This window comes from Puma concolor, chromosome E1 (assembly GCF_028749965.1).
Source record: "Puma concolor isolate L17-30 chromosome E1, mPumCon1.1.hap2, whole genome shotgun sequence".
In the NCBI taxonomy this organism is placed as follows: Eukaryota; Metazoa; Chordata; class Mammalia; order Carnivora; family Felidae; genus Puma; species Puma concolor.
Window position 1 is genome coordinate 20,062,639 of NC_141680.1, and position 13,054 is coordinate 20,075,692.

General features: G+C 40.1%; 1 protein-coding gene across 9 annotated transcripts in view; it reads left to right on the forward strand.

The window, feature by feature from the left end:
- NF1 (neurofibromin 1) overlaps positions 1-13,054 on the forward strand; it is a 247,612-nt gene that overhangs the window by 229,923 nt on the left and 4,635 nt on the right. For 5 of the 9 annotated variants that reach the window (XM_086686551.1, XM_086686552.1, XM_086686548.1 and 2 more), the window contains 4 exons: positions 359-501; positions 1,112-1,158; positions 2,367-2,583; positions 3,932-4,030. In XM_086686551.1, the coding sequence (XP_086542677.1) occupies positions 359-501; positions 1,112-1,158; positions 2,367-2,583; positions 3,932-4,030 (506 nt within the window). Of the gene's footprint in view, positions 1-358; positions 502-1,111; positions 1,159-2,366; positions 2,584-3,931; positions 4,031-8,233; positions 8,288-13,054 lie in introns of all 9 variants that reach the window. The other 4 variants (XM_086686553.1, XM_086686547.1, XM_086686546.1 and 1 more) reach the window with 3 other exon arrangements.

Here is a 13,054-nt window from a genome sequence, read left to right on the forward strand (position 1 = left end):
AACTCCCCGGGTACATATCAACAGTCAGCAGAAAGAAATGGTCCTAAAACATGTCAAATGACAGAAGCCAACCTTGTCTTGAGCAAACAGTCACCATATATAATTAAACACGGTTGCATGACGGTACTAGTTGGTTGTTTTTACCATATTTTTCTTGACGACTAAAAAGGACAGACCACGAAAATAAATTCATACGTTTATTGTAGAAAATTGGAAAAGCACCAGAAAGTAAAAAAACACCCCTCTCCCTTCATCTTTATCAACGTTGTTCTGGGGAATATATGATCTTTTCCAGTGTATATTACCATGTAAGTTTCCTTTAAAATGTTCCTGTGTTTTGTTTTTGTTTTTTTCTTAGACACAATTTGTTGGACTCTAAGATCAACACCCTGTTGTCATTGTGCCAAGATCCAAATTTGTTAAATCCAATTCATGGAATTGTGCAGAGTGTGGTGTACCATGAGGAATCTCCACCACAGTACCAGACATCGTACCTGCAAAGTAAATGTCTCAGGAGGATGGTTGATGAACTTGCTAAAATGAGCGCTGTTACAGAATGCATGACTAAAGAATTCTTTTTTTTTTTTTTTTCAACGTTTATTTATTATTTTTGGGACAGAGAGAGACAGAGCATGAACGGGGGAGGGGCAGAGAGAGAGGGAGACACAGAATCGGAAATAGGCTCCAGGCTCCGAGCCATCAGCCCAGAGCCCGACGCGGGGCTCGAACTCACGGACCGCGAGATCGTGACCTGGCTGAAGTCGGACGCTTAACCGACTGCGCCACCCAGGCGCCCCCTAAAGAATTCTTTATAAGGGATCGGCTTGTTCATACTTCTCTCTCCATATGCCGTTTTCCGACTCTTTTCATCGCGTGTTCAGTTGTTCAATACAATACAAAGTTGTGGTTTACAACTTTTTAAAATTGCAATATGGTTTTATACTGAGTTTAAGTGAGTTTTAATCTACCCTGACATTCATTGTAAAAAAAAAAAAAAAAGTTTCAAATGTGTGTAGGTTTTAAATGTCATCAACTATACAACTTATTTAATTTCTGTTAAGATTAAGAGAGTATCATGCTTGTTGTAAGAGTAACATTTGATTTGTTGCAGGTTTTGGTTTTAATGGCTTGTGGCGGTTTGCAGGACCCTTTTCAAAGGTAAGAAAATATTTTTTTCTCTACTGACAAAATGAAAGTTTTTATTCATATTAGTGTACCTGCTCTGAGCACATACAATACTCTGAAAACCAGAATGATGATTCACAATAAACACATTATTTTTCTAAAATGTTTTCCACCATAGACTCTTTCCAAGAGGCAGCACCTTTAATAGGTTTATATATTAGTTTTTACCAAAAAACAACTCAGTTCCACTTAGGCTTGACTTTTCAGAAGGGTGTGATGAACTTCTGCAAAGTTTTCTGCTCTCGGTCACTCATGTGTTTGATGATCATAATGCATACACTTAAGTATCTTGTAATCAGAAAGGAGCATTACCTGTGGCTAAAATCTACCTCGTGACCCAAAAGTAATATAATGTTATATTTCAACTCAGTCTCCGTTCTTAAAAAAATTACATAATGAAAAAAAAAAATTACCTCCTGAAAACATTTTTCCTTCCAACCTGTTGGATTAGATTCATTCTTCCCTGAATATATCCTTATTTGTTTCTACTCATTTTTTTCTGATTGGCGTTAGTTGATATAGTGCTACATAAATGTGTTTTTGATGATTCTATTACTGGTTCCTCTAGATTGAGATTCCTTGAAGGCAGGACTTCTGTTTCTTCCCCCTACAGTTCCTAGTGCAGTGTCCTAGTTTTATGAATTCAGTATTTCATTTTTATTTTGTTCAGTTATTACTGAATATCTTTTGATATGCCAACGTTGTGATTTTTAAAATGGGTCTGAGTTCCTAGAAGTAAGTATATCGTGCAGGAATGTGTGTAGTTGCACGCAATTCTCTGCCCTTCCCAGTGTTCAGTTAGTCGAATATGTAAATGGCAGCTGGAATGATGATACTCTGTTCGTTTTCTCTGTTTTGGAAAACTGACTAGACATCATTCCTGATGGTTTTATTGTCTCAGGATCAATGCCGTCTTTGCTTCTGCATGGCTTTCAGTAATTACAGGTTCATTCGGAAGCTGTAGGTGTAAGCCAAATAAAATTCCCCACATTAAGTCCCATGGTAGTCTAGAAATACTACACCAACCTCTCCCCGCCCCCTTTTAGCGCTGCAAAATACAAAAGAAGAAAAACAGTACATTAAGCCCAAGACAAAAATTGAGTTAATCTTTTGTGGCTTCAGAGGGGATTTACAGAAAAAAAGAATGGAGCTAAAATAATTTCCTATATTTTCCATTACAGCAAACCCAAATCCCAGACTATGCTGAGCTTATTGTTAAGTTTCTTGATGCCTTGATTGACACGTATTTGCCTGGAATTGATGAAGAAACCAGTGAGGAGTCCCTCCTGACACCCACTTCTCCTTATCCTCCTGCAGTGCAGAGCCAGCTTAGTATCACTGCTAACCTTAACCTTTCTAATTCCATGACCTCACTCGCAACTTCCCAGCATTCCCCAGGTTAGTAAATGTAATCTTTATATAAATTTGAGCAATACTATTAATATACCAACATCAGGACTTCCCTTGTTATCAGGTTATAGTATATTTATAGTACATTTTGCTCCTTTTGATCATGAGGTTCATCTTACATTTCTTCTTTACCTTAGAGTTGACTTGAATTTTGTTACTCTATAAAGCTTTCTACTTTCAAACAGTTATTCATAAGATAGTGAAATGTTTAGTGTTCACATAGTGTTCTAAGGTTGATAATTTTTTAGAATTTGGCCAGGAAGAGCAACCTCTGTTACCTTACCCTATAAGTGAAGAGAATTAGAATTCCCTTCCTAGATATATTAGCCTTGCCCTAAGGGCTTCTATGTCTCTGGTACAGCATACCATATCCAAAAAATACACAAAGTACGGTAGTACCCCCTCTCCCCGTTGCCAGCAACAACTCAACCATCCAGAGACCAACCTGAAAATCTATAAATTAACAACCAGAAAAAAGCCATCTCAAGAAAATAACATCTTCAAGCTCCTAAGTGTGTTCCTTTACCATGGAGTCACTCTTAGGTCCACATGGGAAAAATATGCCAATGCAAACACGCAGCCAAGAAGTGGGTACACTGAGAAAGAACAGCTAATGGCTTGAGCAGGGCTGAGGCACACAAGATGGCAGGGATGGCAAACTTTACCGACTCCTGGGCTCATCCAGTGTCCCAGTGAATGTTTTCATACACCTCTGGTCCACATCAAAGGTGTTACTCAGGGCAGAACTGATGCCACTGTATATGATGATGACAGTGGGTAGTGAGGGAAAGCTTCTGTGTAGTCATGTTTGCTATTCAGAATGATACCCTTCTGAAATGGTAAAAAATTTTTAAAAAAGGTTTTGCGTTTAAAGTTCCATTATCTGAAAATTCTACTTAGGAAGCAGCTCATTCTATAAGGAAAAGGTACTATACACTGTTCTTTTTTAGGTGTTAGCATGGATTTTCTTTTTAAAAGCCAAGTAATGTATTACTCCTATTTTGTGATGTTCAAGACACATAAGTAGAACCCCCAAGTTTATAATCCTAGTTTTGCCTGAATATTTAAACATGCATAATTTCGAAGGCCTGAAGAACTCGGCAAGTATAATAGCCAATTCGCAAGATAAACCGTCTCATTAAATAACCTGTATCCATCTATTAAGCTCTGGTCAACAACAGAGCTTTGGTTAGCAGAGGAAACAAACCATTTGGTCCAGCATTTATTTATCAGTCACCTTACTGCATTTCTTTTTTCCTCCAAGAAATAAAAGAAATCTGGCCAACTTCCCTTCCGCATATAACCATGTTCCTTTGCCCTCTGTCCCTTATTCCAGAGGACAGTGTTTCTCCAAGTGTGATTCCTAGACCAGCATCAGCGTCATTTGGGAGCTCGCTAGGATGCAGGTGCTACAGTCCCACTGCAGACCTCCTACGTAAGAAAGTCCAAGAGTGGAGCCCCACCAGCAGTCTGCTTTAATAAACACCCTGGGTGATCCTTACATACACTGGAGTGTGAGAGGCACTGCCCTAGGGTATGCCTGTGATCTTGACCCATTATCAGTGTTCCGACCATTAAAGCCAGGGAAAAACTTAAAATACACTTTCTTCTAGATATTCCAGCCACTGAATTCTTTCCCTCACCATCACCATCCCCTCCAAATCTTAGCATTTTGGAGCTAAGGAGAACTACAGAGATAATTTAGTTCTAGGCCCGCCAGGGTTGAGGGTGATGGGGTAATTAAGGTTTAGAAGAGTGAAGGTAATTGCTTTATCACGCAGTTCTTCTCCAGAACCAAGGCTAGTGCTCTACCGCATACATTGTCTTCCATATCTGTGATGTATCCATCACCTTTCTTCCTTCCCTTCATCTCCCTTTTTCTTTCGTTTATGTGTCTATTTATTGCTGTCTCATTACTTCCACCTGCCTCACCCTAAGTCCACCGCTCCTTTTCTTCTCTAGGGCTGTTTTCTGGGTTCCTTGTTGTTTGTAATGTTAATGACAATCAGAAATGTGTAGACTCTGTCCATACTGTCCTCTTGTTTTTTTAAAGTTTGGTCTATTTCCATCAAACTTTTGGCTCTTGGGCTACTAAAGTGGTGTTAAACCTGTCAAAATGATTATTTGTTTTTATATTAACTCTTTTTTGTTTTTTACACCCGGACTAATTGTTAGGGAGATTTCTGCCCATCTTTGCCCACTAATGGAGACAGTAAAGTAATCAGATTGAGAATAAAGGTAACAGTACAGGTTCCCCTGCTAGTTGATTAATTGCTCATATCCTGTATTGGTTTAAAAAAAAAAAAAAAATAGCCCTACCCTGCAACCTTTTATTTAGAACTGTTTATAAAAATCAGAAAATAGTATGTATGGTTTTTGTTAGTTTTATACGTACTCTTAGCCAAAAGGCTGAGAAGCAATTTTTTGGTTACGGTTTTCAACCAGGAGTGTCACTCCCAGTAGTTCTTCAGACGGCTGCTTGAATGGACTGCCACACTCTGGAAACCTGCCACTATGCTCAAAGGAAACTGAAGCTTTAAAAGCAATAGAATTAATTACGTAAAATCGTGGTGTTCAGCAATTCCTAGCTCTCAATTGCAAATCGTGTGTCCTTGGTTTATCAGATTAATTTACTGCATGTTTTTGGAGAAGGTGGTTATCCTTTCAGTAGTGATGTCACTCTCCAATGAAACAAACCCATTTTTATCTTTCAATTGTGGGCTCATCTCTATGAAGGGATCCTGGTTTATCTATGTATATAATTGCTGCACTTTTGTCTTTTGCTCTTATGGAATTACCTCTGTAAGAGTTAATGCTTCATTTGTAATTAGGTATACTGCTTTGTATCTCTAGCTACATGTAATCTTAGATTCCTGTCCCCTCTGTTCTTTATGGAGTGGAATTTGCTGATATCAAAGGGCTGAAAGAGGTGATGAATCTTACCCAGATTCCTAACTCAGCCTAGCATTTCAACTTTGCTGTTTGGCTGTATAAAAAGCAAAATATTTCCCTATCTCCACTCCCATTAGCCAAGTCCCAAGCATAAGTATTTAAAGAAACTCGGTGTCACCCCCTGAAATGGAGCACAAATGTGGCTTGCCATCAAATTACCCAACATTAATCTGCACCCAATCTCCTGAGCTGTAAGCAGGTGAAGTCTCTGTTGCCCTATGTCAAAAAGCCACGGTTGCTGATCTGCATAGAGCCCAGCTCTTCACTGCAAACTTTCCTTGTGGATCAAGGCACTGCTGTCTACATCTTTGTTCCTTAGCAGGGTCAGCCACTCGGCTGTATTTTCTTTTTGGTCATCAACCAGCCTTCTCTGCTGTCAAATCAGCTAGGTAAGAGATTCGTAAACTCCCTCCCACTCCGAAACATTAAACCTCACTTAAATAAAAAAAACTTTGGGCGGTAATTCATCAACCACCAGCTTTTGAGGAAGGGGTGGTCATTTACTTACACAAAGCAATTGCCTCTGAAAATGCATTCTTCTTGACAAATTATCATAAGCTCACTCACTTGTCTATCCCCTTAGCACAAGGAGGATTATTTGATAAATCTATATTTTAAAATGTGTAAATGGCTGTTTTCTGACTCCCTCCCTAGTTGAAATTGAATTTGGCATCGGTGGAGCCATCAGTGGAGTTCAGTGCATGTAAAATTGTATTAACTGTGGACCTTTTAGCCAAATGGACATAAAACTTTGCCTCTTCAGATTTTCCCAAATGCCACTAAGAGAACCCTGAAGAGAATCCATGGAATTTACTCTCTCATATATAAGAATATTCCAAATTGATTTTTTAATCCACTATTAGGTCCAGGGTGGTAGAGTTGGACTTGAACGGAAGAACCAGGATTAGAGCTAGAAAATCAGGTCTATCCACTTAAAAATGTTGGGGCAGGCAGGGGGCGGGGCGGGGGTGGGAGGAAGGAGTGCCCTCTGTCTTGCTTAAGGCCAAGCCATGAGTGGCTCCTGTAGATGCTGAGCAAAGAAGCCTTTTTAAAGCCATAGTTCTGAGTGCTTTATAACCATTTCAAGCGCAGTCTCCTGGCATCTTCTGTGCACATTAGAGAGCAAGTGTATCAGAAATAAAATCCAGATGGAATTAGTACTCATTAAAAAGAAATTAAGCAGATCCACTTCCAGTGTATTAAAATTTAATTGATACTCTGCCAAGGTCTCCTAGTATTTTTCACACTGTAATTTAATTCAGTAAACATTTGAACATCCGTTTTGAAGGTGTACCCTAAGGCACTCTGGGACACGTAAAGATGAGAGAGACCCTGGTCACCAGCGACATCACGGTTTTTGCCTATGGATCTCACTCAGTATTGGATTTTGAGCTAAATTTTTTACTTCCTTCTAACAAATTCTACATGTACACAGGTTCTTTGCTTTTAAGTGCAAAATTAATACTACAGTATTCTGTGGAAAATAACCAAAACTCCAGAATTTGTCCTACAGAGATCCATGCAAGGAACTCTTTTAGACCTAAGGAAGCGGGGAAGCTAGTAGGACTTAATACCTGCCCTCAAATGGATTTCAGAATAAGAGGGGTAAAGTGCACACAGATAACTATTTTGATTTGACCTCTTTTGTGGGACTTGCCATGTTGTACTTTATACTGTTTTCTGATAGATCAAAGGGACATTTGTTTGGAAGAATGACATAACAGTCGTGACAAAATTTTTATAACGTATTTGTGACCTCAGATAATGTGAGGTGTTAATTGATTTTTTTAACCCAAACAAGCATGGGATCTATTTTAAATGGTTTTTGCTAGAAAAAGGATCTTCCCCCCCCCCCCTTTGATTAGCTTATTTTACTCTTAGTATTGGAGCATGAATTTTTTAGAACAAAAGCCTGTTCAGTTGAGTGGGTTTTTTGTTTTGTTTTCTTTTGTTTTGTTTTTAAATCACCCCTTCCACTTTATTTTGGGACTGTTTCCAAACCTGTAAGTTACTCACTTTCCTTCTGAAATGCAGACCTTCTGGGTGGAGCAACTGGGAATTACAAGCATTCTTTAGCCAGTAGCCCTGACAGTTATATGCACGGTAACAGTGTGTCAAAACCATTTCTCTACGCTTAGACTTAGCTCTGAGCCCCTACCGTTCCTGATGTGTTTACCAGGTTTAAAATGTCTCCCTCTTAGAAGAAACTTAAAGGCCTCTCTCTAGGGATTACTTAAAATCTCTGAAACAATTTTAATGTTTTAGGGAACTGCATGTGGTATCCCCAGACCTTTATTTGGCATTCTCTTGATTATTTTTCCCTTCTTTTTCTGTGTTATTATTATCCTGTATTTCAGGGAGAAAAATAATTTAAGCTGAGCAGTTGCTTGCTGTAATTTCTAATTTTTCATTTAATTTTTTAGTTTAATTCTTGATTTAAACTAAAATTATTATTCTAACGGAGGTGGTAAAAACATGTCTACCCGTAAAATTAGCAGTTCTAACATTTGTTTACAGAGTGTAATGTTTAGGCGATTAATGGTCAGAGTTCAATAATTCAAAACTGATTTCTTCTGAAAACCAGGGAACATAATAATCATCCCATACCTACTCGTATTTCACCCTTTTAAAAAATCCTGTGGCCATCACTCACTTTTGTTTTTCCTTCCATTCCGTGTCTGTGAAGCTTCTCTGCCTTGCTCTAAATCGGCAGTTTTCATGCAGCTGTTTCCTCATCAAGGTACTCTATCCTTCCGTCAGCTTTGCACGAAATACCGCTTACCCCACGCTCGTCCTGGGCACGTGGCATGAGACTTCACTCACCGATCCCTGTAAGCACAGTTTGGCTTAGCACCTGAGGCACTTGTAACACCACCGCTGTAAGGTCTGGTGCTTATTGGGCCTGCGGGGCCGTGCAGTCTGTCTCCGTGAGGAGCTGCTTATACCCGCCCTCCCCTCCGCCGCCCCCAGCACTGAACATGCGGTCCCAGCCCTGGGCCGACGCAGGCAGGGTCACCCCAGGGACAGTTAATAGGGAGAGCAGGGTAAGTCGTTTGAGGAAGAGTTTCTAGCTTAGAAGTACTTGTTTTCGCCCAATACCAATATAAACCCAATCCCAATATTTCCTTACAAATTAAAGCTGCCCGTGTACTCTAGCCCCATATTTAAAAAAAGGAATGCGGCCTGTACTTAGTTCTAAGGGCTAAGAAGAAAAAAATGTGATGCACTTAGGTTTAATTTATAAAAGCTGTCTCCTCTTCTTTTACTCTCCTATAACTATTACACAAAAAGGTTAGACCTAATACAAAAAGAAGTAATGGCAATTGAGGAAAAGTCCATAAAAATTTTTGTTAATTCTTAGAGTTACAAGTTTGTATATCTAGCTTAAAGTACAAATATTTCCAAACACGGACTTAACATGTCTCCACGAAAGTATTTACTATACCGTAAGAACAAGCTATTGTTACCTCTTCTTCTAAGGTTTGTGTTTTGTGCTTAATCCCATTGTCCTAAGTACACATCCTAGTATGCACGTTCTAGTGTAAAATTCAAGTCCTCTGCATTTGTTCTAATACGCCTTTCAGTACGTCACGTGGTCTTTTTTATTTCAGGTGTCAAGAGCGTCTTGATTTCTGTAGTGGTTATCTTATCTGTGTGCAAGAAGTCTTCACATGGATTATCTTGTCTGATTCTTCTAACAGCCCTTGGAAATAGGCAATTCTACTCTTACCCTTAATTGACAGATTAAGAACTAAAACCTAAAGTTAGGTTCTGATCCAACCAAGACTCAAACCTTGGTCTTCTGACATGTTTGCTTCCTTGTCTGTAATAAATGAGCCCTCTGATGTGTTTGCCTTCTCATATATGTCTTAAGACTTTTCTGACAGGTTTGCCGTATTACGTATGTAATCAACTAAGCAACGCGGGGTCAGGTAACCTACCAGAGCTCCTGTGCAGCTGGTGTGAGACTTGACTTCTTAGTCTTTTTGTTGTGTGACCTCTCACAAATTAACCCATTTTTCTTTGGCTTCTCAAGAACTAAAAGGGGTTCAGTCCTTTTATTATTTCATGAAAGTATAGGTTCCAGTTTGGGGAAAACATTTTGGTCTTTAAAAAAAAAAAAATAGGTGAATTTTAAAAATGGAGTGTTTTATTATATGTTAGGTTAGACCTATCCCTAGCTGTCAAAATATATAAACCATGATACCTGCCTTCAAGGAACTCATGTTCGAGCAGAGGAGATAGATTTATAACTTCAATAACTATTATGTCATGTAATCATTTTTCCTTCTTGATTTCCTAAAGTCTGGCCAATAACACCTTTTGTTTAGGATTTCATCTTTATCTGGAACCACCACAGTTCATTGAAGCATAGTGCTTATTAATACACTGCTCTAGAGAATTTCCAGCTTCTTCTGTCCTGCGTGTCTGTAACTGGCTGCGTGTTTGACCACAGCCCATATGGGGGTGCGGGGCGGGGGGGTGGGGGACTGAAACTAGGAAATCAGGACCACGCAAGTTTTTACCTTTGTTTCATTCAGGTGGTGGCCTCTGGGTTTCTATTACCTCAGGCAGCTTTGCTCTTGTGCCCACTGAGAGTCAGAAGGGTAAGCCGTTGCTTAGGGGCCTAAGAAGAGACCAGACTGCAAAGCCTCAGAGGGGCAACACCAGGGTCTGCTTCCTAATTTAAAGCATCACCTGTACTGGTCCAGGGTAGATCCTGTCTCCATTTGAGCAGTCTGGCTGGCCATCTGAGAGTTCTTCCTCTGGGATGCCAAGACCAGATCCTTCACCAGTGTCTAGAGAGGTTTCGAGATGTCATTGTAGAGAGCAAAAAGAAAGAATGCTGCCAAAATTCTCAAATGTGCAAACCGGAAACCAAAATGCCAGAACTGGGCACCACGATCTCTCTGTTTCGTTCTAACTTGGCTTCTCCAAGATGCTGCACCCTGGTATAAATGTAATGCATTTTTAATTGATTTTTTTCTTACATATGACCCTCCAAGATGTTTATATCAGCTTCTCCTTTAAAGTAAAACAGTTTTGCTGTGGAGTTAGGAAACAGTTATGCCACATTTACCTGTGTGTGGCTTGTAGAGTCGGGTCACCGAGTAGGAAGAAAACACACATACAATAACAAGAATTGAGATGAAAATTAATATGAGGGCAGAAGTAGGACATCAACCTCTAACATAGCCTGGAGGCTTTTGGCTGTGGGTGATGGGACAAAGTCAGTGATACTTTAACATTTTTAACCAAAAGGAACAGGTGCTCATTCGGGGGGGGAAAATGAGGAAATTCAGAAAAATAGAAGAAAAAAATCCCCCTTAATCCCACCACTCTAACGTTTTACTATGTTTTATACATTTTATAAATGTTTAACATTTTGATACATCTCCCTCCCGTTTCTTTTCTTTACATAGTAAAGGTCTAAAACTTTATAGCTTGCTTTCTATTCTTAACATTTAACAGGAAATAAATGAGCCTTTTAAATTTTTATTTAGAGGTCTGAAAGTTACTTGCTTGACAGAAAATAGAAGATCCTTAGTATTTCTTTGGAGAAACCTTCACCCTAGTGACTTAGTCTGTGACTACAGCTTCTGTGATTTTCATTCTGGGAATATCAGTGAGCAGGCCCTTGTGCCTCCGCAGAAGCATTGCCCCCTCGCAGTGTAATGAACGAGTGCCTTCTCCCTGGAGTGAGCCCAGCCCAGCAGTGGCAAGGCTGTCTCAAAGGTGTGCACACAAGAGCAAGCCCCAGGCTGGCGGATTGCTGCCAGAGAGCCACGGGCCCTCCTCATGGTTGCCCACGCTGAGCTCCTCCTGATGGCTGTCTCCCAGTTGTTTTCAGACTCTTCTCTTCTTAAATCCTCGTTTTGCCTGAATCTTAACTTTCTATGAAGGATAGGACCCCAGGTAAGGAACTGTGGACTTGAACTTGTAGTCCCCGTGCAGATTTAAGGAAATGGAAGGTCATATGCACTGAATTCATGACAATTTCGGATGGAGAAAGCTAAACAAAAATTATTTTTGTCTTTTCCACTCCGTATATGACACCACACCCTCGAGATCAGGGGTTGCACGCTTTTTGGCTCTGAATTACAGCGATCACATTTAAAACTGGTAGCATTCCCTTCAGCCCATATTTACTGAAGAAGATAGCAACTAAATCCTAAAGGAAAAGGAAAAGGAATAATAAATAATCTTTGCTTTTTTGGTCATAGAGGAAATAAGATGTAGACACAACTGGTGGTGCAGGGAGACTGTAAGAGATACAAATGCCCTTTAGAAGCAAGGAGAGAGAGAGAGAGAGAGAGAGAGAAAGTTCTGGCAGGAGACTGCAGAAGGCATCAGGAAGGAAATGGAGAGGAGAAAAAAACGGGTTGGACGTATCTAACGGAGACAGGCGTGGCAATGAAAAGAGCCCGCACAAACACACACTGCAGAGCTCAGGGCACGCTAGAGATGATGAGCAGCCTTCTTTGCATTTTGTTATTATTTTTGTAAAAATCGCCTGAGGAAGATGCAAATGAACACGCAGACGAGGACAAAGCTCGTCCGGAATTGTGTCACCCAGAGAAGCGTCCTGTGAACACCGTGGTGCGCTTTCTTCCATTCGTCTTTCTGCACAAGTGGTTAGAACGGGACAGATTCCAGATGCTGGTTCCCTGTGCTCGGCTCCCAGGGAGGGGTGGGGGGCGCTGTCTGACTCTGCACTCAGACTTGCAGCCCGGTGCACGCTCTCATAAAGAAACACTAGCAAGTGTCCGCCTTCCTGTGGCAAGTTCGAGACAGCAAACCCCTGTTGAGCCTGTGCACATCTGGCCTTACACTCTGAATGGAATTCGGGGCCAAATCTAAATGATATGTGGCTCCTAGAAAGTCATCACAAATTCACTTCCTTTTCATGAGCCAATGAGTAGATGTCTGGATCTATGTCCATCTTCTGTAACAAAGCCTTCTTGGCTTGAGATGGTCCTTTGTCCAAAAGTGGGTATTTTTTCCTCCTCAGATTTCATGTTTATTTTAAAAATCAAATGGTGTATGATAAGAATTAGGTAAAAATTACCTGAATTAACGCTACCCAGAAATAACGTATTCTGGCAGGTGTTTTCCCAGCTTTTTTTGTTTTTTTTTTTTTCTACTTTTACTAAATCATGGTCATCTTTCTGTATCCGTAAATATCGACCAGTACTTTGCACTTTGATACAAATTGCCAACACGCCCTCCAGCTTTCTGCTGTCCCACCAAGTGATACCATAGGTGGGTATAATCAGTAATTATTTTGGTAAATTTTGCTGAAGCGTCACAGAAAAATACACAGATCAAATTTACAACCTAGTGAACTTTTAAGAAGTGAACACTTAAAAATCCAACATCCGGATCAAGAAACAGAACATTGCCAACACCCCCAAGAAACTACCTACATTCCCCCTTCCAGTCACTACTTCCCAGGTCACCACTATTCTGTTACCTAATTTGTAATCTTTACTAACCTGATTAACTA